At 37.9% G+C, this 25742-nt stretch overlaps 1 protein-coding gene across 20 annotated transcripts in view; it reads right to left on the bottom strand.

Moving 5' to 3' along the window:
* LOC108046868 (basement membrane-specific heparan sulfate proteoglycan core protein) overlaps nt 1–25742 on the bottom strand; it is an 85811-nt gene that overhangs the window by 38854 nt on the left and 21215 nt on the right. For 18 of the 20 annotated variants that reach the window (XM_017126814.1, XM_017126792.1, XM_017126793.1 and 15 more), the window contains exons 3-8: nt 21524–21980; nt 21016–21193; nt 20785–20948; nt 20239–20349; nt 19409–19618; nt 18643–18891 (exon numbers count right to left, since the gene is read on the bottom strand). In XM_017126814.1, coding sequence (XP_016982303.1) covers nt 18643–18891; nt 19409–19618; nt 20239–20349; nt 20785–20948; nt 21016–21193; nt 21524–21980 — 1369 coding nt within the window. Of the gene's footprint in view, nt 1–8938; nt 9084–13312; nt 13438–18642; nt 18892–19408; nt 19619–20238; nt 20350–20784; nt 20949–21015; nt 21194–21523; nt 21981–25742 lie in introns of those variants that run through there. The other 2 variants (XM_017126794.1, XM_017126811.2) reach the window with 2 other exon arrangements.

The following is a 25742-nucleotide window of genomic DNA, read 5'->3' as shown; positions in this document are numbered from 1 at the left end:
TGCCTGCCACGCCTCCTTCTACTCCCCAAAAAAAAAAAAAAAAACAGAAAAAAAGACCTGTCTGCGGGTTAAAGTTTTACCACTGATTTGTCGCATTCCATGCGCAATGTGACAAACGTTAATTTTTGTGGCTTGTTTTGCATAAACTTTTGCTGTAAGACATACTCCTCAAAAGGGGAGGGGGAGGGGGGTCTTGATGGTTAAGGGTTCAGAATTCAGAATTCAGAGGGTTGCGTTGTCATTGCGTGCGTCGTCTTAGTTACTCCGCCAATTTATGGCAAATTAAATAAATTTATCATTTGCGGCCTCAGTCGGAATCGCAGGTCTATGCAGAGTTTGCATTATAGACTTTGGAGTTCGCAGGCAACAAGAATAAGTAAAAATAGTAGCCTTACTTTTTATTTTTTTTTTTTAAGTTTTAAAACAATTCAATTTATATAGCTATCTATGGACATTTTGCTTTAACACAGCCCAAAAGTATGCATGCATATTAGAATAAGGGGGTTTATCCTCTCCATAAAAACTAAACATAAAAAACCAAACAAGTTTTATAAATATGCAAAATCATAAAAACATTTTTAGAAGTTTCCAGAGATCTGCGATTGAGGGATTATATCAAACTGAATTCCAGATGACATCTGAACAGAACCTGATCAATGTGAACTGAGTTGTTTCCGTTCGCATGTTGTTCGTTGGATTGTCGGTTACCGGTGGAAAGTTGCAGGTTGCCGGTGAGCCCGTCGCATGTTGCTGGTTGCAAGTTGCTAGTTGCTGGTTGCCAGTGGCTGGTTGCCGCCTTTCGTGGTCCGTGGACAAAGTAAAAGTGTCAGCGCGTGCCAGGCACCAGTGACAAAGGGAAACGGAAGGCGGCGAACAGCAAACGGAAACCGAAAACCGGAGGAGGAGTTCTCCAAGGAGCAAGAGCAGGAGCAATGGGTTGGGATGGCACAGGAACCCAACCGGAGAGTGGGAGACAAGTCCAAAAACGAATCGCAAGTTCTTTGCGTTTTGTTTGCAAGTTTCTTAAATACTTTTGCCGCGGAACAAAAAAAAAAGGGGCGGGAAAGGTGGAAAGCCAAACGGGGAAAACCGCAACAGGAGCCACAAAATGTCGGTGGCAACAAAACCGACAAAAGTCAGCGGCCAGCAATTAATGACGTTCGGTTCGGAAATTGGCCAAAATGTCAAACAGTTGTGGTACAAATAATGGTCCTTAAGATATTAAATTCTAAAGCAATACCAAACGTATTTTCATTGCAGAGGGTATTATAATTTCGAAAAATGGCTTTGCAGAAATGTGTCAAAAATCCGAACTTCCAAGCCCATAACTTTTCTAACAGACATCCGATTTGAAAGTGGCATATCTTAAAATGATTGTGGTTCAATTCCCTAAAAATCTGTGTTTTCAGTTTTTTTTTGTCGATTTTTCGTCATTTTAACGATGACACAACTTTCCAAATTTTCGAAAAATGGGTTTCCAGAAAAGTGACCTAAATCCTGCACTTCCAAGCCCATAACTTTTCTTACAGACATCCGATTTCAATGTGGCATACCTCAAAATGATTGTGGTTTAATTCTCTAAAAATCTGTGTTTTTACTTTTCTTTTTTTTTTTTTGGTCGATTTTTCGTCATTTTCAACGATGTCACCCCTTTCCAAATTTTCAAAAAATGGGTTTGCAGAAAAGTGACCTAAATCCTGCACTTCCAAGCCCATAACTTTTCTTACAGACTTCCGATTTCAATGTGCCATACCTCAAAATGACTGTGGTTTAATTCTCTAAAAATCTCTGTAAAAATCTTGGTTCGAATTTTTTGGTCGATTTTCCGAAATTTCTATGATTTTCCAAAGAAACGTGTGCAGAAACGTTTACAAAAACTGCACTTCTAAGCCCATAACTTTTATCACAGTTTCAGGCAACATCACTAGAATTTGTTATTTGAATTAAGTGTTATATTTAACAAAAACTATACATTTTAATATAAATGGTGACCCCACTTAACTCTCGAGCACCCGACAACCTCCTCTTTTTGCCATAATTTGCACCGCAACTGTCTAGAAACTATAAACAGAGCACATGGTAGCCTGCTGTCTATTTGTTTGCACAACATGGCGTATGCGTGATTTGGCTATCCTCTCTCACTGCGTTTTTTTCTTTGGTTTATGAGTTGACTTTGGACTGCATTCGTGGAACAGGGGCATAAAATGCAATGCAAATATATATATATACGTATGCATTTATGTGAACAGCAGCCGGTGGATATGTAAATATTTTATACAATTTATTTATTTAATTTTCAAGTCTTGAGAGGGGAGACGAGTGCCCGCTATCTTATGATATATCGCTGAGCAATTAAATGCTATCGGCCAGAGAGACGTCAGAAACATACGGATACGGATATTTATACATACATATATATATATGGGGAAAGGAGCAGTCATAAGTAGGGAAATTGGAGAGACACGTTCAATCCAGCGATTGTCATTAATCATTGCGGGCGGGCAGACATAACCATAATAACCATTTTATGGCCAAATATTTGTTGGCCGCGGCCGGCGGAAACAATTTCTATGATTGAGCCAGGACACGCTTCAGTTGCAGGACCTCCCCCTCGCAATTCCCCTTAATTCCCCAAAACACCCCGCTGAATCATGAAGTTCATTGCCAAATGCAGGCCAAACATGGATATGCAAATGCGGCGGCGGGAAAATTCGGAAAATGCTGCTGATCGATGACCAAAGAACAACAAATGACGCAAATGGGACGGGGGCTTGCAAAGTTAGAGATTTGTGGCTTCACCCAGATAGATAGAGTGTTTTCCCAAAATGATGAGCTTGTTCTTAAAGTCACATTTTCAAGAGATCACAATCGAAAACACTGCCGCACTTTAAATTGAAAAAAATTCCGTGGAATGGAGAGCATTCAGTTGGATTTATAAATAGTAAAGGCCATCAAATATCAAAGGGAATTTAAGGCCAAAGGAAAATATCAAAACTAAATCTATAAATATTGGTACGACACAGAACAAGAAATACATGGGTTAATTTAATTTTGATTTTACGGTTTAAACGAATGCAAAGTTTTGGGTCTGAAATTAATAACTATATTAATTGCTGTTGGTTAATCTACAAGTTGCTCTATATTTTTATAGCCTATCTTATATATTTATAAGACGCATGTGCATAAATGGACCAAAGTCGCTTACTGACTTTGAGCTCATTCCTTTAATTGCCTTTGATTAAGTGCATTGCTCACTTATTAATCTTCTAGTTATTACACATTGTTGCTCAAATATCGCTTGTACTGTTTTCTATTTTTAGCTATTAACCCTTTCTGTCTTCGGTTCTGTAATGATTCATTCAGTGAATGGCTAATGAATGAGCGCGTGGCATATTCAAATTGCGGTCTATCATTCGATTGGAATGCACTTTCAATTCCCGACTTCGATTCAGGGAGCTTGCCCATAAAAGAACTGGACTATATCAGATGCGATCTATAAACTGCTCCCCCCTTCGGATTCCCCACCATAATGGTGCAACATTTTTGTATGCAATTCATTCAGATTTCTTTCGATGCGGCGGCGCTTTGTGTGGTTCTGTCTCTTTCTGCCCTTGTCGGCCTATCTCTTTCTTTTGACGATACTCGTTCTCCCTCTAATCATCATCATCACCATCGTCATTCTCATGGCATCAGCTGTCGGGCGATGATGTCAAGCTGCCTGTAATAGCAATTACAAATCGTTCAAATGCATTTATGTATGTTTTCGTGCCTGCATTTGTACATTCCAAAAAAAATATTTCGGTTTTTAAAATATTAAATAATAAATTAATAAATCCAAAAAAAAGAAGGTTTTAGCAAATATAATCTTATATCACCATGATCTTACAAAATAAAATATTTAAACTGTATTTATCAAATAACAAATATTTAGGAAGCTAATTTACATTGCATTGAATTGTAAAAGCTTTCAGACAAGTTAACATTCCAATTCCAGCCTGACAGTCTTATACATTTTTTTCAGTGCACTAGATATCGTGAGTGTGTGATCTGCACTTCCTTCCCCCTTTTCCACCACTCAATATCTTTTTTTTGCTTTTTCGCTGACGTTTCGCCGACATCGTTTATCGTTCTGGATGCTCGATTAAAATTCCTTACGTCATTTAGATAACGAAGTGCTCTAGGCCATTATTTTTTTTGTTTTCAGATTTTTGCATTGCTGATAAAATATTGTAAAACGCAAACGCAGGCGGTCAAGCCCAGTAACCCAGTAAAATCCACCTCAAAGCTCCATTCCCCCACCGTAAAGTCTGCATCTTAGAGTCGAGTGGGTGCAGCCGCAATTTAAGTATATTATCGACAGCCCTAATACCCTGCAATTTGTTTACAATGTCAGCTGAGCTCATTAGGCAGGTGTGATCGTACTTTTGTGGGATTATTGGGTGCGCTCATGAATAATGCAAGATTTAATGCAAATGAGAAAGACAAGGATTGAGTCAGAGGAATTTAAATGGGGTAGCATTGGATATAATGTTTCTTTTTTTATGTTAATAGCATTGAAACCTATCAATATCTTTGCCCTTGCTGGCTTTAAAAATGTAATTAAATACTGATAGTTTTCAAATATTTGCCAAGGCCTAAACTATTATTTTGCCTTTTTTTAGAGAGCCGCACTTGCAAATCCGAATCTTGAATTTTTTGGGCTTCCCCGCGGCATTTTCCGCTTTCGTTTTACAAATTGATTTCCTTTTTCGCAATTCAAATGCCACCGCAGTTTCCCTTTTTCGATGGAGGGAATCGGAGTACCTATATCTGGGAAATCGCAGATTGTATCTGCTGGATGCATTATGCGGTATCTGACCGCATCTGCAGTGCGCTCGTAAATTCACTTTTGCTGTCCCGTTGTCGGTTGTTCGTTGTTCGTTGTTCGTTGTTCCAGTTGTCATGCAAGTCTGTCAGCATTTCTGCCATTTGCATAGAGAGCTGGGCAAATAAACTACATAAGAAAAAAACCGTCTAAATCGCTGACAAGCGATGCTGGGAACACAAATTAATAAATAAGCTACATTTGTGCAGTGCACGTGCCAAACACTTCAGCCAAGACAGTTACGAACGAGCTGAAATGTAATGGCAATTAATATCATGCATTAAATACACAACACTTCGAGAATTAGAAGACTAAACTACCAAGTTACCCATTAATTAAAATAACAAGTAATTCAGTACCATCTCTAAATAATGATTTAATATGTTTTGAATTTCTTATGGCTTTCATTTCATTTGAGTTTAATTTCATAAATGTAAATTGGAATGGGATATTTAATAGCATTTTCTCATCACCCTTCCAATTATTTAACTAAATTCAAAGTTGTTTTTGCCTAATTGGGTTCAGATTGGATTAAGTTGCGTTTTCGCAGTGCATATGGAGTGGATATTGCTCCGAATCGACGTCTTCGCATATTCGATATCTGAATGGCGAGCGAGGCCAAGTTGACTTGCATTCGTCACTCGTCCGTCAATCGGGCCAATCAAATGTCAATTCTAATTGCACTGCCACTGCATAAATTTGTATAAATCACTGTGTATCTTTAGATACTTGGAATTAAGTCACGTATTTAATCAGCTAAACAGATTTTCCTCTTTTCCGCATACGCAACAATGTCTGGCCATTTCCCATTTTCACCCACAATCCAGATCCCATTTCGATTCAGTCTCGAGTTTTCAGTTCGGTACTTTTTTTTTCCCCCTTGTCCAGGCGCAAATATCAAATCTCATTGCGAAAAACTTTTCTTTTCGTATAATCTGCAAGGCGACTTTTCTCTAGGTTCTCTTGACATTTCGCACGCGCTCTCAACAAGCAAATTACGTGCCTGAAAAATGCGGGTGGGGGTGGGTGAGAGGGAGGGGGTGTTGGAAAAACTGTGAAAAGCTGGTGTATATAGTCATATGCCCAATGGCATTTAGACGTTTTGACATTTTTGTTAATGGCATAAGCATCAAATTACATACAAGTCAGCAAAGAATCGGTGAAGGGTTTTCCACACAGCACACACACACACACACAAACAGAAGCACACACAACAAAAGAGGAAAATCTCGGCAAGAAAAACTTTAATCCAAAGGCAAAGGCAAAGGCAAACAATTCTGGCCAAACGGTAAACAAGCGTTAAGTTAACCCTGAAAAAAAGAAAAATAGAATAAAATAGAATCAACAGTGGAAAATGCAACTGTCAAATGGGAAATGCACTCCGAAGCGTTTTCTAATTGTTCTCGCAAAAGGCGCTTACATCAGCGCATGAGCATTCAGCTCGACGCCTTCCTATTCTTCAGTTATACACATATATATATGCCCCCCTTCCCCCTCCCCCTTCACCCAGCTCTTTTTCCATTTATTTATTCAAGAGCCTCTGCAGATCCCATTTCATTTTCTCGGGCTTTCAGGAAGCGCTCAAAGCAGGCAACCAGAAAAGAAAACTTGCTACAAATGGCTTCGAAGGGTCGGCAGTAGAGGGTTAAGGCGGTCGGCCAGAGGGGGTTAAGCAGCAGCCAGTGTGTGTGTGTGTGTGTGTGGCACATTGTACTAAAAATAAACATCTTTCAATTCATTCTTCTAGCAATTGCAAGCAGCGGAGTAAATAAGAGTCCCGAATTGAAAAGTTGATTTCAGGACACAAAAAAAGGACCAACAGCGACACTTGAATACTCTGCAGTGAGCACAAAATAATATTAGAGGAGTCTTTGTTGAAAACATATTTAAAATATGTTTAAAGAATTTAAAATCTATGATAAAGGGTTTTTTAATTGAGTATTAAGGCTTTAAGAACCAACAATATAATATGCAATGTGTTAAACAAAAATTATAAAATATTGTTAAGTAAATAAAATACAAAAGTTAAAAGTAAAACAAGTCAAGGTTGTTGTTTCCTAGTGCATCTAAATATTTATCAATTTATCAACAATTACAAATAAATATCTCTGGCTTAAAGAATGTCTTATGAAAATTTTTAAAAATGCCAAGACTTTTATTCTCTGATATATCTAAATATTTGGCAAATTAGTCTGTTATATCTTTATGGGTCAAACGGAGCATTTCCCAACTGCGATGTATATATAGCTGAGTGTGCCAAAACCAGATCGGAATCTTAATATGGATCCGAGGCAGCACGAAGCCCAAGTGGCGATGACTTCAGAGTGCTTTTCAGTAGTGCAAAATAATAGTTTCGCATTATCTTGAGGGCCTGGCTTCGTTTGTTTGTTGGTTTGCTTGTTCGTTCGTTTGTTTGTCTATTTGTCTGTTTGTCCATTTGTTTGTTTGTTTACTTGTTGGTTGTTGCTTGTTTGTTCGCTGCTCCCGCTGAGGTTTTTACTTCAATGCGATCGGGTTTCGGTTAATGAAGTCAAGGATGACATTGTTGTAATGGCTGCAGATGCAGTTAACCGTTTTTAATTTCTCTCTGACGACCGACAGTCGACGGTTCCTGGAGTATCCGATGACCACTCGTTTGTCTCGCAAAGCCTCAAATCTCAAATCTTTCTCCCACTGACCGTGACCAAAGGCCTAGAAAACAGTTAGCGATCTCACAAAGGCCCCAAGGCACCAAACCACCAGACAATGCCAATGAAAGGGGCTTCTTTTGTTACCAAGGGTTAAGCGGCCACTAAAAATGCATTTGTTCTCTTCCCATTTTATTGAAAACTATCTGGCTACTTTTTAATAAATCAATTACAAAACAAGGTATTTAAAAACAAATAGGTGATAATTAGTAGAGCATCCGGCAATAAACAAAAAAAGTAGTTCTTTGATAAGCGGGCATTAATCTAAACATTATTTGTTTCATGCATTTTCTTTATCGCATGAATAATGCGATGAGTGTTCAACGTTATCAAATCTAGACAACTGTGTAAATATTATTTATTCCATCTTTGAGTCAACTCTTTAAAATACACATTAACTCACTAACAAAACATTGATTTCCTTATCCCAATTTATCATACTTAATACTTTGAAATATTTTTATTTTGCTAATTGGTACAGTGAAAACTATTAATTTTAAATAGCGATCACCCAATAGCTTTTATTTTCATCGTGGCATTTTTCCATGCCATCTGTAACCCGATTTTCCCTCCAGCACTTTTCACTATCGCCATGGGGAAATTCTTTGTCAGCTCATCGCGGCTTATCAAGATAATTATTCTATTCTTAGACCCCGGGCAACTTAACTTATCAAGTGTTGCCAGTTGTCGAGTGCGCTGTCTTCGCGGCTTCCTAAATTAAGATGTTTGTGCAAATTAATTGGTCGCTGGCATCATTATTACAAAAGCGACAAACAATTAGCCTAGATTTGCGCAACTCAACTCAAATCAACTCAACTCGGTGCAACTCAACTCATCCGAATGCACTGCCACTTCCAATCTCTGCATCATCGCCAACTGCAGCTGCATTCCTCAATTTCTCAATTCCTCAATTTCTCAATTCCTCAATTCGATATCAAGCCGGCAATTGTTGTCACTTGATGGGGCAATTAAATGGGGATGGGCCCGAAGCCGATTGAAATGAATTGCCATCGAGTGGCAGGGCATATATCCCTCGATATATATCCATATATCCCGGACCCATCGCTTTTTATTTTTTTGGCACCACAGATCATTTGAACCAAGTTTAGAAATATTCCTTCATTTTATTTGGTTTACTTAAATATTCAAAATTAAAGTTATCCTCACCAAAAAATATGTTTTTAGGTAACAGTGCACCTATCTTTGTTACCATTTCGTTATTATTTCACAATAAAAACAAAAAATATGTTTAGATCAGCTAATGCAAAAAGGTATTATAAATGCTGCAATATTTTAATAAATTTAAGACTATTTAGAACATATTTAAGCATTGAAGGATTACTATTTTTGTATCACTCTGAGCCCCCAAAACTTTGGACTTACTCACCGTAGGAGAGATAGGTGCCGCGAGCTGCGCTCGATTGGGGCTTTTCGATGACGATCAGGGCCGCCAGCAGCCAAAGAGCTGCCCTCAGGCGCCGTCCCATCGCGGATGCGAAATTGGATGCGAATGCGCGAGCTAGGGTGGAAAACTAAAGGGAAAATTGGGAGACGGGGGGTATTTTCCAGCTTAATCTTGGCTCAAGGCTCAACTTGTTGTCTCTTTTTTTTGTTATTCTCAAGCGCTTTTGGAATGTGCGAAAATTTCTTTTTCTGTTCTGGCGCATAAAAATCACAGCAGGGGGGTCAGAGGTCAGAAAAGGGGAACAAGGGGGTGACCGCACCCGGCGAGCGACGACACTTCCGCTGGCAAACTGAACGCATTAACAACAACAAAAAGAAGGATACTTTAACAAACATTTCCGTTACAAATGAAAGCAATGAAGGACCCAAAACAAGCCACCCACTGAACCCGCCCACTTGGTGACCCACACACTGCCACTTTTGCACTCAATGGTGACCCACACACTTCCACACCCACTAGTGAAGTCCACTCCGGACTTCCGTCTTTTTCTATGCGGCCAAAAGTCGAGAAGTGGCTGGCTACACTCAGAAAAATGGCTTGCCTTTCGATCTGATATAGGTAATATATATATACATATAAAAATATATATAAATGCTTTATATTAAATCCCCAAGACAAAGTAATATTTTCGAAAATCATAACTGATATGCCATATTCGCAGAAACTCCTTTTGCCATCAAACAATTATCCCAAAGACTTTTCTCGGTGTAAATAAGAGACACCATCGCGATGCGTCAAAAGAGCAACTGTGAACGTAGTGCCATTAAGTGTTTGCTTAATTTTAAATAACGCAACGCGAGAGAATCCCTATTCACGGATGAAGAGCCCCCCGCCAGGAGCAGCCTTCATCAGCATTCAATTGTTTGGCCTTCATATCAAATGTATTTCCATATAGAAAGGAGACTCCCATTTCTTTTTGTGTGCGCCCTTTTGCAGGGGTGTCAAATGAAAATTGAAGCAGAAATGACAATAATAAACCTTTATCATCTAGCTGGAAAATATTTATTGTGATGGTAAATATTGTTCTTGAATTTTGCCAGCAGTTACAAATTAAATACATCACAACTTTTATGTTTGAAATATAATGATTTTAGATATTAGTTACAGATTTCGTTTTCAATAAAGTCTAAACTCATTCTGATGACGGGCAAAATGTATACAGTAAACACCCTTGGCTTTTATCGTTTATTAAAATCTTTAATTTAAGCCTTTTAGCCACATGTTTCGATCTTTCCAACACGATTCCCCTTGGGTTACGTAATCCCATTATGAGAGCAAACATTCCAATGAGCATATTTCCGAAGTATATATCGATTTCGATCTGAACGATCTGACTCACTGCATATATCGTGAATTATTACCGAGCAAACATTGCAGAAAACGTGACCAATTAATGCCCATTTGATTTCCATTTCGCATAGCCCATATATATAATCCACTTCCCGAAAAATCAGCGGTTTCTTTGCCGTCCCGCTGTGCAAAAATTTTTGCAAAATGGGCAGGAAAAAAAAAACGTGAAAATTTCGCGCATAAATTACAACAAATTGGTGGCATTTTTTTTTTTCTTTTTTTTTGTTTCCCTAATGAACTTGAACTTGAGATGTTTATGTGTGTGGCATATATAAATCCGAGGGATAATATAGAGCAAACTACCGAACATCAGACATCTGAGTGCAAAGTCGAGTGGCGATTGTCGATTGTGAAAGGTTTTCGTTTTAGTTTTAGTTTCAGTTTCAGTTTCTTTGTCTTTGTCTTTTCAATTTTTTGTTTTTTTTTTTTTTTGAGGGACAGATAAACGTATCTGCGAGATACGCGCCTAAAAGCTTTGTTGTTTATGCGGTTTTGGCAAGATGCCTGCATTTTTCAATTATTATACCGCAAAAAAGTTGTTTGCCGGCGGCCCGGAGAGTATGTTTCAATTAACCGAGCATTAAAGGAATGCTTTTAGTTTGTCCAAACGGTAAGTGGTCTTCAGCCTCCAGCCGGCAGCATTTTGGCCAAGTTTCGAGTTACCCAACATGTTACGCATAATAAATTGGAGAATTGCACCGCTGCCACAACGCACACAATAAAGGCTGTTCGTTAATGAGATGCTCCGGCAGGCGGATTCCATTCACCCAAGATGCATTCATCCCAAAAACCAGGAGTCCGGGCGCCAGGAGCAGTCACTTGTTAATGATGAGTTTTCGGAGCCATTAGAAACTCAAAATGCGGCCAAGTTTTTTAGCCAAACTCCCACAACGCCTTCATATTAACAGTCATTAAAATTAATGATGCATATAATGCATTATCTAACGTACGTTTAAGCGCGCAAGTGGCAAGTGGCAAGCACATTCATTGCAACAAGCTGGCTTTTGGCATATCAAAAAGCTTATCCACTAAATTAAAAGTCTTGGTCATTAAAGAACCTTTTGCGATCAGTACGACATAAGCTGTTGATTAAAGCCCACTTGAATATTTGGATCAGTTCAACAATCTCAAGCTTCATAGAATGTATTATTTAAAGAAATATGATCTTCCATTCAGTTGGGAATATGGTGATCATGAAAAGTGAAAATTCTTAATAGAAACATTTTCAAGTTGAAAATTAATTATATATGAAAATATAGAACATTGTGTTAAGAAATATATAATTTTCAACCTCAAAAAAGATTTATCTTCACATGAGCAAATGCTTAACAATGCATTCATTAAACACCATTTTTATTGGTGGATAATTTGCCACTTTTCTGGATAACAACAATTTTGACGAATGATAAATTCTTTAAAACCTCGAAATGGGTTTCTAAAATCAACCAAAAATTTCTTTCTAACAACAAATATTGGCTGAATTGACAAGGGAAAACGAGCTGACTTTGCAGAAACTTTGTCCACTTGTATTCCCACAAACCTCGCAAGACGATCCCCGCCGATCCTCACATTAAATCATTGGAATTAGCATTATTATTGTGCCGAGCCATGCAAATTGCATTCGACAGACAATGAAGTGAAAAAAGAAGAACTGACGAACTGGGGAATCCAAACTCCAGAAAAAAGAATTCAAGGCAAACTCTGGAAATAGGTTCCATATTTGGACGGTTATTTTTGTCAGCTCCCGTCGGGAAATTTGTCAGCGCCTTTCCCCCGAGTTTTCACGATTTTCCCGGCTATTTTGGGTACGGCTAATCGATGTCGAGGCGTTTCGAGGGCGGAACGATCAAGTGAGCAATCAGTGTCAGAAATATTTAACATTTTTCCCTCGCCTGTTTGTTTTTTGCCTCCACCGAGCGAGATTTATATGCCCAATCTCTATCTGTGGCTCCTCGAAACTTCTTTGATTGAGATTTACGACCTGGCAACAGGCGACGGCAATGTGCAATAGCAATAGCAATCACAATCACAACATTAATGGCATTAATAGCAGCCACCTCAAAGTGCAACCGCAAGAGCAACAATAACATGGGGAACCACAAGATGTCAGCCAGCTAAATTAATAACCGATGGCAAATATTTGGATTTATCCATTCACACTGAGTGAGCTGGGCAAACAATGTTTGGATGTTTGGATACATAAATGAATAGGCAAATGCACTCGATTTCCACTGATCTTGTGCGGTTTTCTTTAAACTAAGCGAATTACAGGCCTCTAAAAGGTGAACAATTGGAGATAAGAAACGATTGCCAGGGACTAATTTAATAATTACATTAAAGGGTTTGAAGAAAGAAAATTAATTAAGTAATTTTTTGAAATAAGACTTTGTATTTTTGAAAATTATAAAGTTCTGAACACATTAACACTACTTAATTTTTGATACGGCTAGAAAGACAAAGATAATCCGAGTTTTCTCCTCTAATTTAAAATTATACAATTTTGTATTACAATGGTTTTTGTATTTTATATTTTAAAATTATTTTATGAGATAAAACGAACTTTGGAAAACTATACTATTAGGTTCATAGACTCCCTTTACTCTTTTTAAATCAAGATGAAATAAGCATCTAAATTTAAAAATGTGCATATGCAACCAGAATAGAAAAAAAAGGGGGAAATGCTAAGAATTCTTCAAGGAGTATTTGCATGAACAAATTAAAACTACACGATGAGGCGATGGGGCTTTATCTACGAAGGTCACTAAACGTAAGTCCAAAATCAACGTTGCACTGGGAAGAGATAAGTTTGCACAAAGTTGAGATCACGCACACAGAACAGAGATTGCAGAGGATTTCGCACACCAAAGGCCAGATTATTTTTGTTTGTTCTTAAACTATTTTCAACACAGTTTCTTCAAAAAAAAAAAGGAAAAAAAATTATATTACACTTTTGTGGTATTATAGCTTTGAAATTTTTCAGAGAGAACCGCGAAGTAAGGATGTGTTTTGATGTTATTAAGCTGGAGCTGAAATCGCGCCAACGTAACGCACACGCAAACGCTTCACGTTGAACTGAATTGAAAATTCGAAAGCGTTCCAAGCGTTGAGCAGGCGTAGCGGAATGTTGCCGACTTGCACAGAAAATGTTGCGGAGCAAGCATCTCAATAAAGAAGAGAAGTGAACTCATGACTGCAATAAGATACAACAAAATAATTTGTTGATGAATAATTTCTTAAGATATAGTAGTGAATAAAATAAAATTACCACATATTAGTAAACCTCTGCAGAAGGAAATCTATTTTGAAAGAAATTGCTGGACATATGTATGTATTTTTATATATTATTTTATCTTCCGTTTTTAATTAAGGTCATTCCAAGGTCTAATCTTCACTTTTCAGGACATCTACCATTGTATTGATTTACTAATCTTTAATATTTTCTTGTGTTAATTTTTCATTTTCCAATATTCTACATAATATATACGACTTTTGTAATTTTATTAATTAAATTTGCATATTTCCCAAAACCGATGGAAATGTGTTTTCTTTCAATTGCTGGCAACAATGATGCGGCATCAAGTGGTGACAGGGCAACTTTGCTCGCCACTCACACGAACACAAAGCCGAAGGCCGAAGCCATAGCAAAATGCCGAGGATGACGACATCCGGCGCACACACATTCAAAACCCGAAGTAAAACAGCCAACCAGGTGATGGCAACATGTTGCAGAAGGTTCGGTTTCTTAAGCAGCAACATGTTGCTGATGGCTGGAAATTACAACTTTCTGCGCTTGCGCCAAAGCCTTAGATTAAATCAAATTTTTTCGTATATTGTCTTTCAAATATATGTATTATACATATTATTCTTATTTAGTATATTATATTTTGCCTTTTATATTATCCATAAAACACAGCAACATGCGGCAGCAAAAGGAAGCAGCATCGACGGAAATGGCGCGCCAAGCTTTTCACTTTGCCTTTGCAACACATTAAACGTTTATACGCATTTTTGTTTTGGGAATAATGATGTTTCGATAGAAAAAATGTTACTGTTTAATCTGCTTATTTGAAAGAATTATGTCCCCAATAATAACTAGAATGGCAACGCCTTACAAAATATGTTGATTTAATATAAATTCTCAAAAATAATTAAAAGACAATAACTAACTACATCGATTTAACGCAAAAATTATGGTTTTCGAATTGCGAACTGTCCTTCAAACAGTGCGTTAATTAATTGCAAATTGTCTTATAATGCAAAAATCAGACGTATAAACATGAATACAGACACACACACAAGCGAAGCTCATCAGACATGCACAACACCCCCGAGGGGCGGGGGGCGTGGCAGGGGTTGCCTTTGTTTGCTGTTATGATTTTTTATGATTTCAACAGATTTTTCGCTGGAGGCCGAAGGGTATATGCGAATTATAGAAAGCTTGCTTTGGAAAAAGAAAATTGTTCCAATTTTAAATGTTCAGAAGTACAAAGTATTGAAAATTCCTAAGAAGAGTGAAAATAAGTTTTAATAAAAAAGAAAAAAAATGTGACTGAAACATGACTAACTGGCATTCCATATGACCGTAGCCTATTTTGTATATTTACGTAATGTAAGAACAGTTTATGAGCCATAGAACATGATTTAGGACACATGTCAACAGTAGCCAATAATAAACTTTGCTTTAAAAAGTTTGAAGTGACTAAAAGCATTTTGGCATATGAAAAAATATATTTTCCATTTTAAAGATAGAAATATTTGAGTTTTATATTTATTTATATTATCTAAGATACAGGGTATCTTTGGAGACCACTTCCTAATTTCCCATACGAGTATCCACCATTCTATATTTTGTCTTCCCATTCTTTTGTTTTGCCTGTTTGTGTATTTCTTTCTTGGCTTAATTTTCGCCCTTTTTGGCGCTTGGCGAGAAAAGAAAAGCGTTGGCTGGCTGGCAAATTCAATTTGCATATGTGTGGCCACCTAGATGTTGCCCACTTTCCTTGTCCATTTGTGCAATGTTTTTTTCAGCGATTTTTTTGTTTTGTAGTTTCTGGTAGCGTGTGTGGTTGCTGGGCAAAATGCACATTGAAATCTGCAGCCATTTAACACAGTTCAGGCAAACTGAAGCCGCTAATTGACTCGCGCCAAAAAGGGAGTGGGGAAAAGTGCAAGTTGTCTTTGCCAAATTTAATCAACAAAACCCAATGCAGCCGCAAAAGCGCACAAAAAATATATGGCGCAAAAAAAAAATACATATACATATGGTTCATAAATCCAACTTTGAATACCAAATTACAAAATGGGCGACGTCGAGGGGAGTAATTACATTTCCCAACAACATTGCATAATGATAAAAGCAGAGCCCCACAAAATACAATTCAAGCTTCAAGTGCAAGCTGTGCACAGCTTCCATTGACGCACTTTCAAAACCATCCGAAAGCCACGGAAGTTTCGAATTTCAGAACGACAGCAACGAGTGTAATAACAACCAAAAAAGCATACGGATACGAAGAGTGTAGGAAAAACATATAGATAGCATTGAAATCCACGGATATTGCCTTCATTAACCCAAATGGCAAAGTGGGATTCGAAATGTAGAATCCGAATCAAGGTTTGTGGCCTGATGGTCAAGAATTCGAGCTCAATTAAAAAATATATGTTTGTTTATCAATACAACAAAATGTTAGGTCCCACATGGTATTAGGTGACCTCAATTTGGTTTTTATAAACTCTTAAGGGAATACAATTAGTGAGATAAAAGCCTTTTTAAAACTGATTTCAGATATTAGTCATAAATAATATAAATAAAATATTACAATATATTAAATTGATGTAATAGATTATAGATAAATAGAAAATTAACATCCGAAATATTTATTTTAGTTCATAAATATTATGGATTAGCAACATATAAAAATATATTTAATTTTTAAGTACTGAATATATTTAATTTAATCTGGCATAGAATTCTGTAATAATATATCATATGTCATTTATAAGAATTTATCAAAATATAATTATTATCATTAAACATTTGAGGTCATTATATCTATTAACTATTAATCTAACTTCAAAGTACAGCATTATCCAAAGAAATCGTGTAACAAGCCAACTAACAAACTATCTCTACTAATTTCAAACGCTTCCCATTTTCCACCCCATTTTCCCAGCTTCTTTTCCTTTTCGGATGCCCTGGAGTGGAGTGTTGAAAATTCATTAAATTTCCAAGGACACAACTTTTTTTCGGGTCTTTTTTTGGTGCGTGTGTGTTGTTTTAGTGGGTGGCGACCTCTGACATTGCATTTAATCTCGTTGACAGCACTTAACACGCCCCCAAAAGTAGTAAAAGCGAGCTGGGAATCTGCGAGCAAGGATATAAGGAGTCAGGACTCTGGATTTCGGGGTGGTTCTGGTTGCTCTTGCACTGCGAGAGGATTATTTAAGTTTATAATACGCTTAGGGGTAATTTTAATCTGTTGCAAATTGTTTTTGCTGTTAGCTGTCGTCACAGTGCAGCTCGCAAAATAAAAAATTAAAGCACACACTCTCTATGGGCACACTGCCTGTCAGACCCCAAATCACCATCTATATAACATATTTTTTCCTCTCGTTGTGCTTCCGACTTTTGTGGCATATTTCATGGATATTGTAATCTGGTTTTTTGGGGCGCTACAATTGCGGTTTCTGGATGCGTGGGTGTGGGGGTGTTTGTGGGTGTGAGTGTGGGCAAGGAAGTGGGTTTGTAATTTCACTTTTTGGTTGAAACACTTGTTTCGCCTTTTTGTCTCCTCTGCTATTTACATTTATGCTTTTTGTTTGCGCTTCTTTCTCGTTGCAATTTGCACAACATGAGGTTGGTTGAAGGCGAAAAAAAAAAATGATGGGGTGGTAAGCTGATGCAAAGTGTTCAGGGTCAATGGGAGGACACGATTGTTTAACATTTGAGTACATTTTGGCAGTCCGAACCAAAAAACCAGCATAGAAGTCATTTGAAGTGTATTCCTACAAATATAACTTGCCAAGTCGTTGAAAAAATACAAAAAATCATAGTGAAATGAATCCTTAATTTAACCAAAATTTGTAGAAAAGGTTTTTACACAAATATTAGGAGAGTGCATTGCATGAAATCAAATGTAGATCGATAAAATGCCGGAAATGCATGGAAATTTTAATAATATGTCTCACTTCCGATTTGCAGTTATTACTAAAACATCTTGCATCACTGCCCGGAATGCCTTTAGTTTAACCAGAATGGAATGCCTTTAGTTTAACCAGAATGGAACCGATTCGATTACGTGCCAAAAGACGCCGCCCGACCAATGGATTCCGATGCATTGGAAATCCATTAGAAAATCAAATATTTAACCCAATTGACTGCCGGCGAGAGAAAACTTAATTCAAGTTAAAAGAACACAGCAACGAGCAGAAGGCCATAAATAAAATACAAAAGATATTACAAAGAACAGAATGAACGGAATGGCATGTGTGGCACTCAGTGGAAATATTCGTTTATTGGGCCAATTAATATGCGGAATTTATTTGGCCATAACAGAGAGCATAGTTCTGAATGCGGCCTACTAAACGACCGCAGATCGCAGACAGTAAACCAATGAGATCACTCTAAACAGGCGATTGCGAATCGAAATGAAAGACAATAGGCCCCAAAAATAATATCACTTGAGGGATTAGCAAACGCAATTAAGCGATGATGACTTACATTTGAGCCCGCGAATTCTAAAGCTTGATGTTGTATGCACAATCATTGATATTCCGAAATTTACACTATCTTGCTCGGTTGACTACGGCACAAAAAACAATCAAACCGATTTATCCAAACCGATACTAAGGATCCTAAGTCCCCAAATTAAATCACATACAGAATAACAAAGCGAAATTAATCAAAACAAGAAGGAAAGCAAAAATCGGCATGCCGAAGTTTATATACCCTTGTAGATATAAAAAAGTAGAATATTCTATAAAACGACTATAAATCGACTTAAACATTAAACTTTGTTCAATCGTTCCCATGGAAGCTATACGATAAAGTCCCATTTTTAAAAAGATAAGAAGTGTATATGAATTTAAAAAAAATATTTTTCTACGAAGTTTTATATTCTTTCTTTATTTCTATTGCAGATATAGATTAGGGAAGTCCGATCGGAGGCGATTTTAAACATAAAACACAAAAGGTGTGTAAACAGACGGACTCGCCTAGTGATGCTGACCAAAATTATAATACGTATACGTACAAGGGTATAATATTCGAAGTAACTTACCCTCAAATTGTTCTGGTTCGGGTTCGGGTTCAGGTTCAGGTTCTGGTTCGGGCTCAGGCTCAGGCTCCGGTTCAGGTTCAGGTTCCGGTTCGGGTTCGAATTCTGGCTTTCGATCAGAGTCTGGTATTTGCTCCGGCTGCGGATCACAGCCAGCCTCGTCCGTCTGATCCTGGCAATCGACCCGTTCATCACAGCGCCTGTCTAGTGACAGACATTTATCGTCGCACTTGAACTGATCTTCAGTGCAAACTGAGGTTCACAATTTTACAAAAAGAGATACGAATAAATAAATTAAAATTAAAGCAAATCAATTGAACAAAAAACCAAATAAAATGAAAATGAAAATGAACGAACGATCCGGGCAGGTTAAATTCTATATTCTATATGATTCATTGAATTTTAGATAAGGCAGGAGATGGAACTGCAAAAGGATCAAGGAATTGATTTTTGTTTTGGCTCATTTTGTTATTTGTCGGAATTATAGGTATATCAAAATCGGAAAACCGGTTCTAATTGTTAATGAAGTGTGATTAGCAGCAAATAGGTACACCCAACATTTGCCCACTTGATACATTTGTTATATGTTGAAAGTTGTGTCGAAAAACCGATCGACTTTTTTGCAGCTCCATTGGGAGATGTAAAGAAATCTATAACTATATAATGAGCCCCGTTTGCAAATCGGGTTAGTAGGGAGATGTGGTGAAAATAGGCGATGCCGTACGATCTATGAGTTGGCGATCTAGTACTAGAATCCTGGGACATTTACCCGGTGCATGGGGGCAGGATTCCTCGTCCTCGCCATTGGGACATTGGCTCTCTCCGTCGCATTTCATTTCATCGCAAATGATTTTCCCGCTGTAGCGACAGGTGTAGGTGGCATCTCCACGACAGTTGAAGTCATAGACCTCGCTATCGCCGCCGGAACCCTCCACCTCTGGCTTCGATGGGAATGGAACTTCGATCGGTTCTTCATCATCTGTGAGGTCACAAAAGGATTAGCGATGGCACATGCTATTTTCTGGGCAGTTTCCCAAAGACGTAGGACAGAACTTTAGAGACAGAGATCACAGAAATGGAGACAGAGAGTGGAGCGAATGGCAGGAAGCGAGGCGTTCGATGATGAGAGACGTTCACAGGGGTCGAGGGGGCACAAGGTCACAAGGTCACGCACACAGGTCACTTTCTTAAGCACACACACGTAAAGGTCCACTCTGGATTTCATTTCTCATCTTATTTCAAAAACCCAATCATATTTTTGATTGAGATAACCAATTAGCCCTACAAATATTCAATTTAATTTTTAATTTCTCTCCAAGCACGATATGTTGCATCCTATGTACTTTTGTATAGTGTTGCTTTTATTCTTTTTTCAAGAATATTTAAAAGTCTGTCTTTTGTTTAAAAACTTACTATAAATTGCAACTTTTCAGGCAATAAAAATAATAATTTAATGAATCATTTGAGAAAATAAAAACTAGAGCAGACCCACAGATAATGTTAGCGATATAAAATAGTTGTTTTTTTCGGTTCGAGGATTGCCAGGTTAATCACATTGGGGCAATCTTTCTATTTCCGGTTCGTTGTACGTGGACAAACCTTTGCGATTAGCTCGTATATCAGTTTTGGAATTGATACGTATTACGGGGAACTCGGGCTGCAATTTTCCCAGCCCGTAAGCCGTACGGGCATCAGTGGTTTCTTCTTGGCCTTTTGGTGCGTATTTGAGGATTTTTTGTTGTGTGGTCGAGGTGAAGAAAGAGTTTGAATATCGTGATTCAGATTATTGACAGCAATGCAAGCCGAATGAGTCATTTTTAAGCAAAGATACAAATACGCGGGAACCGCAGATTTGAAATCACCTATGGTTTAATGTGAAATATATCTTAATGTCCTCAAAAAAATATCTTTAAAAGTGATTTCAAACCTTTACAAAAAGTGGTTCCCGAAACTGTGAAATAAAATATGATATATAGCTTTTTTTCGGCCACAAATTCGATTGTTTCGTGTATAAAATGTACATGTTTGCATCCCTGATTTGGGAAATTGGAAGGGAAAGGGTTATTCATCTCACACCAAAGCAACGCAGATAGTCGCAGAAAAGAGAGTAAGAAGTTTTGGGGACACGGATTCTAGCGGACTCACCAGTCAATTCTACGAACACAAAGTTGTTGTCGGCAGTGGCACCCACTCGTTCGATACGGCTGTAGTTATTCAGTTGCTGACGCAACTTATTACCAAAGTCGGTGATGGCACTGGGAATCTCTATCTTGAGCGTCACTCGCACCTTAAAGCTGTCTTCAGTGGGCCTGAGATAATGAAAAATACGATCAGAATTGGCCAGGTCCCAAGGGATATATATTGAATTAAACTCACTCAACTTGATCCAGAGTGATATGAATTTCCTGCTCCTCATCATCATGACTATTGTAAGCGTTTCGGAAGAAACTGATCAGATCATCTTCCAGAGATTTTTGCAGGGTTAGGTACTGATCGCTATCCCGATACCGAAAGTCGTATGAATATGGCTCATTGACGACGAATATGGCTCGATCTAGTTTTAAAAGAGATGTCATTAAGTATGGGTAAATATTATACAGTAGTTATGAACGGTACTAATGTAATAACCCAGCTTATAAAGCCAAAGTCATTACAAACAGAGGCGTTTCTAGTTTTGGATGTATCCATTCAACATTTTAGGACAATTAGTTAATGCTCAAAATGTATAGTTTAATAAAAAGTTTCTTTAAAATATAATATTTCAAATTAAAGTTGGTCTGAAAGAAATCGTGGTTTGATAACAATGGCTCCAAATTCATTTCGCTTTAACCGACTGTGGAGCTATTTGAACCTTTTATAAATAGAACTCGAAAAATTGACTTACAGAGAGCGGTTTCCTCCTCGTGGTCGCCGGATGCCTCGTTTTCGTCGTAGTTATCGGATGCCCGCTTGCGAGGATCGGTGACGCCATTGGCCCGCTTGGCCACTCGCTGCCTATCTTGAATCTGCTTTTCATGTTCCCGCTTGCGGGCCTGCTCCTCCTTGGCCCTTTGGCGAAGATCCTTTTGCCTTTCTATGCGCTTCCGCCGCACCAGCTCTTGTTGCTGCTTCTGATTCTCATCGTCATCGGCGCCAAACAAACGTTTGATGGAGCGGCGAACGCGATGGACACTGTCGGTTAACCAGTTCCCGGTGAGCTGGACCTCATCATTTTTTTTCAATGATTCTGTTCCTTCAGAGTCAGAGTCAGAGTCAGAGTCAAAGACAGAGTCATAGTTCAAAACTTCAAAATCTTCCGGGAACTTGATGCGGTCTGTCAACACGAAGTCGTTTTCATTTGGCTGAAAGGATACCGAACAATCAAACCATGTTATTAATTATCCATAGAAAGATACGCCATCACAAATAAAAGATTTTAGCCTCACTTATGTTCGGATTTAAGCATTTTTAAACATTTTTTTAATAATGAGAAAGTTAAAAGCCAAACTTTCAACAATAAAACTACTATTAAATGAGAAACCCTGCAATTATTTTCCAAAAGCCTGCTACTTCTTTCCCCCTTTTCATCACACATTTCCTTTCCAGTGCTTTTATTAGATTTTTCATTTATGTTAAAAGCAAAAAAAGCTTGCCAATTTGGTTGCTGTCAATGCTAAGCAAGGCAATGCAGTGCTGGAGTTTTAAAGGAATTGTGTCTTGGCTAGATTTTCCCCACAATTAGCGGTAACATAACATGGCTGTTAACGTTCCCTAAAATTGGACCCGGAAAATTGTATCTTAAAAATGTAAAAATATGAAATATAAATCATACAAGTAAGTCCCAGTAAAAGAACTAAGAATTTCAGACTTTAAGGTAACCAGCATCCTTTTTTTGGTTTTCTTTATTTGTAAGCCCCTTTTTATTTTCCTCACCCCCATTTTTTACCCACCTCCGATCTATTTCGGTAGACTCTTTAATTGAGCATTGATTTCAAGTGTCAGTTTCTTTTCATTTGTTTTAGTCCCTATTCTTGGTGTTCCCCAACCAGAACTTTTTATTTATACCCATTCCATTATTTTTTGTTTTAAGTGGAAGTGTCAGGAAAAGACGCGTGCTACGTCATATTTCTTGTTGCCTTTGGCTGATAAAAAGCACTTGCCCCGCATGTTCAACATGTGCCACACACAAACAATAGTGGCACACCCCCCTTTGCCTGGCCCGCCCCTTTTATTGAGACCTCTATACGCCCCTGATCATCACACGAAAAACGATGATATCTAGCCACAAAACTGATGTTCAATGCTCTCTTTTAGCCGAGAAAAGCTCTTTTCCACTCCGCTCTTCCCACGTTTCCCATACACTGAAGAAAAATAGTCATAGATTATTATAGACACGATAAAAAATGAAACCGGCCTTTAGAATATCAGGGTAATTATAACTATATTTAATTTTTTTTTGACCTAATAGAAATAGAATTTAAATCGTATTATGTTTTACAGCAATAATTTGATAAACAAATTTTCTTTTGCTTGTTAAAAACGTTTATTTCTGTGAGTGTAAGAAAGAGGTTGTGATTGTATGGGAATAGGTGGAATGTGGGCCAAATGTGCATGGCCCAAGCCCCTTCTATCCTCTTATCGAAATACTTCGATAAACTAAAAAGATAATGGACAGACACAGGAATGGCAGATAGCATTTGGAGGTGGGAAAGTAAGGTGAAAACATATGGAACAGAGTACTTGTCTTCCCATTTAATTTGTTTACACACGAGTCCAGGAAAGCGTTTTAAGATTCATTTAATTTGAAGTAAATAAAATTTTACATAGCTGGACATTCTTAAAACCGAAGTTGAACAAACATCGGTGACGAATTGGTGCGGTGTCATAGTTGTTTTGAGATTTAAACATTGTCTGCGTTTTGTCTACGCTGTGTCTGATTTTTTTAAGGGGTCTGAATGGTTGTTAGGAGGAAATTGGGTGGTTTTTGTGTGGTTTTGGCTGAACGGCTGGCTTATGAAGCTGCATAGTCACGTGCGACGACTTTGAAGTTGGTCCCATGTTTTTCGGCAAGTTTGTGCTTGTTTGGTGTGTGTTACACATAACAATGCTGCCAAAATCAGGTCTAAGCTATTGAAAACACGCTAAAGAGTGCCTCCAATCGATTTGTCAGTTCAGAAATTAACTTGAAAAATTATCTTGAAGTACAGGTTGTGTTTCTAGTTAAAATGTCGAATTTGTTGTTATAATTTGTTTAATAATAGATATTAAAATCATATTTTGAAATCTTATTCAACAAATCATTAAGACCCGTTAGATATTTAAAACGTTTAACCGTTATATAATATATGCAAGTCTTGAAACAGCATATTTTATAATTTTTACCCGATCCTTAACCGATTCCTGCCCGTTTCGCTTATTGAAGTAACATCTGCCGACCGTTTATAGCCTCGATTTCGGCGAGTAGTTTTGCCGTGTACGTCGGACGGACAGTCGGCATGCTTGACACAGATTCCTGGCGTTTATTGTGATTACTCGAGCTGTCCGCTAATGCAAAAAAGCAGCATGGCCCACAGTGGCTCTCAAACTGTGCCGCCCACAACGCATCGAATGTACAGCTGCGTCAGAAATAATAGCACATTCTATGCACTCGAAAATGTTAAAACATCGATTGCAAAAAAGACATATTAATGCGCTCAACTTATGTTATTAGAATTACTTTTTATTTATTTCCAGGTAAAAAAAACAAAAGGAATTGTAAAACAATAACAAATCATTTGGTGCGTTTAATGAACAATAAACTGCAACTTTCTGACTGTTAAGATAAACCCAAAAATCAAATCAAATATGCAATGCTATTTTTTCTGCCGCCATTGTGAATGCCATATGCAATTGCAAATGAAATGAATTATTACGCATACGCAACGTGCGAACGGCGAAAATAAATAAATAACCTGGTGTGGAAACAATGAGAAATGTTATTTATGTGCCCGCCCAATTAGATGACAACGAAGTGTCCTTGAACCCATTTTTGCGAAATGCATCTGCATCTAGATTTATGCAAGTGAAAAGTGGGTAAAGCAAGAAAACAAAAGGGGAAAATAAGCAGACAGAATGCCTGGCTACTGTCAATTGTCTCAACTTGTTGCTCGCGAGTGTGTGTGTGTGTGTGGGGGGGGAGGGGGGTGTGGCCGGGGCCTCAAGTGGGTCAGTTTGGGGCGGAAGGTCGCGATTTGCACCACCCACCCCCCAATAAAACCTATGTGCGTGCATTGAACCCTCAAATGGACAAGGGGTTTTTTTTTTTTTTAGATTTTCTAGATTTTTTGCCTGCCCACGGGGCTCATTTCCTGCAAGACAAATTACACATTGAGACCGAGCCACTCCCCCTTTTTGGCCAGCCATAAATTTGGCGCACATATGTGTGCTGGCAATTTATTTTCATCATGTTCAAAAATCGCAGCAGACAGCCAGCCAATTCTCGTTAAATCGATCGCACACATATCTAGAAATAATTTTGTTTTTTTTTGGTTTGGTTTGGGGTAGTCCTGCTCCTCTGACAAAAACCGAAAGAAAAAGTTATTGACTAACTGACTGACTGACTGACTGCGCTCAACTTGTGGCCAAAAGGCACGCCAGACGGTGGGCGGTGGTCCTGGGGGCGTGGCAGGCCCAAAAACTCTCAGCTCGCAAGCCACAAAAAACAAAAACACACAAAAAGAGACAACACAAAAAAGGAAGATGCAGACAATAGAAAGCGGAAGTCGGGATGCATTTCAAAAGGGTTTTAAAAATAGGTTTTATTATTGTATATGTTACACATATCTAAAAGATTATAACTAATTAATAACAAAATTTTAAGAAATTTTAGGGTTTTATGTTCTGCAAAGGTATATAAATAGAAAAGGGTTTCCAAATTCTCTAGATAAAAGACAGCAATAAAATAATACAAAAAAAACTAAAAGACAGCAAACACAAAATAGTTTTTGAATAGTTAATATAACCCTGTCATAAAGAGTATAAAGAATTAGGCAGAAACAGACACACAATGTCTGCAAAACACATGTGTGGCAGGAGCCAACTTTGTGCTTTGGCCACAATTATCACAAAAGAGCGAGACAGAGTGG

This window comes from Drosophila rhopaloa, unplaced genomic scaffold (assembly GCF_018152115.1).
Source record: "Drosophila rhopaloa isolate 14029-0021.01 unplaced genomic scaffold, ASM1815211v1 contig_3, whole genome shotgun sequence".
Classification (NCBI taxonomy): Eukaryota; Metazoa; Arthropoda; class Insecta; order Diptera; family Drosophilidae; genus Drosophila; species Drosophila rhopaloa.
Note: the sequence above shows the minus strand (reverse complement) of the source record. Positions and strands in the feature narration are given on the sequence as shown.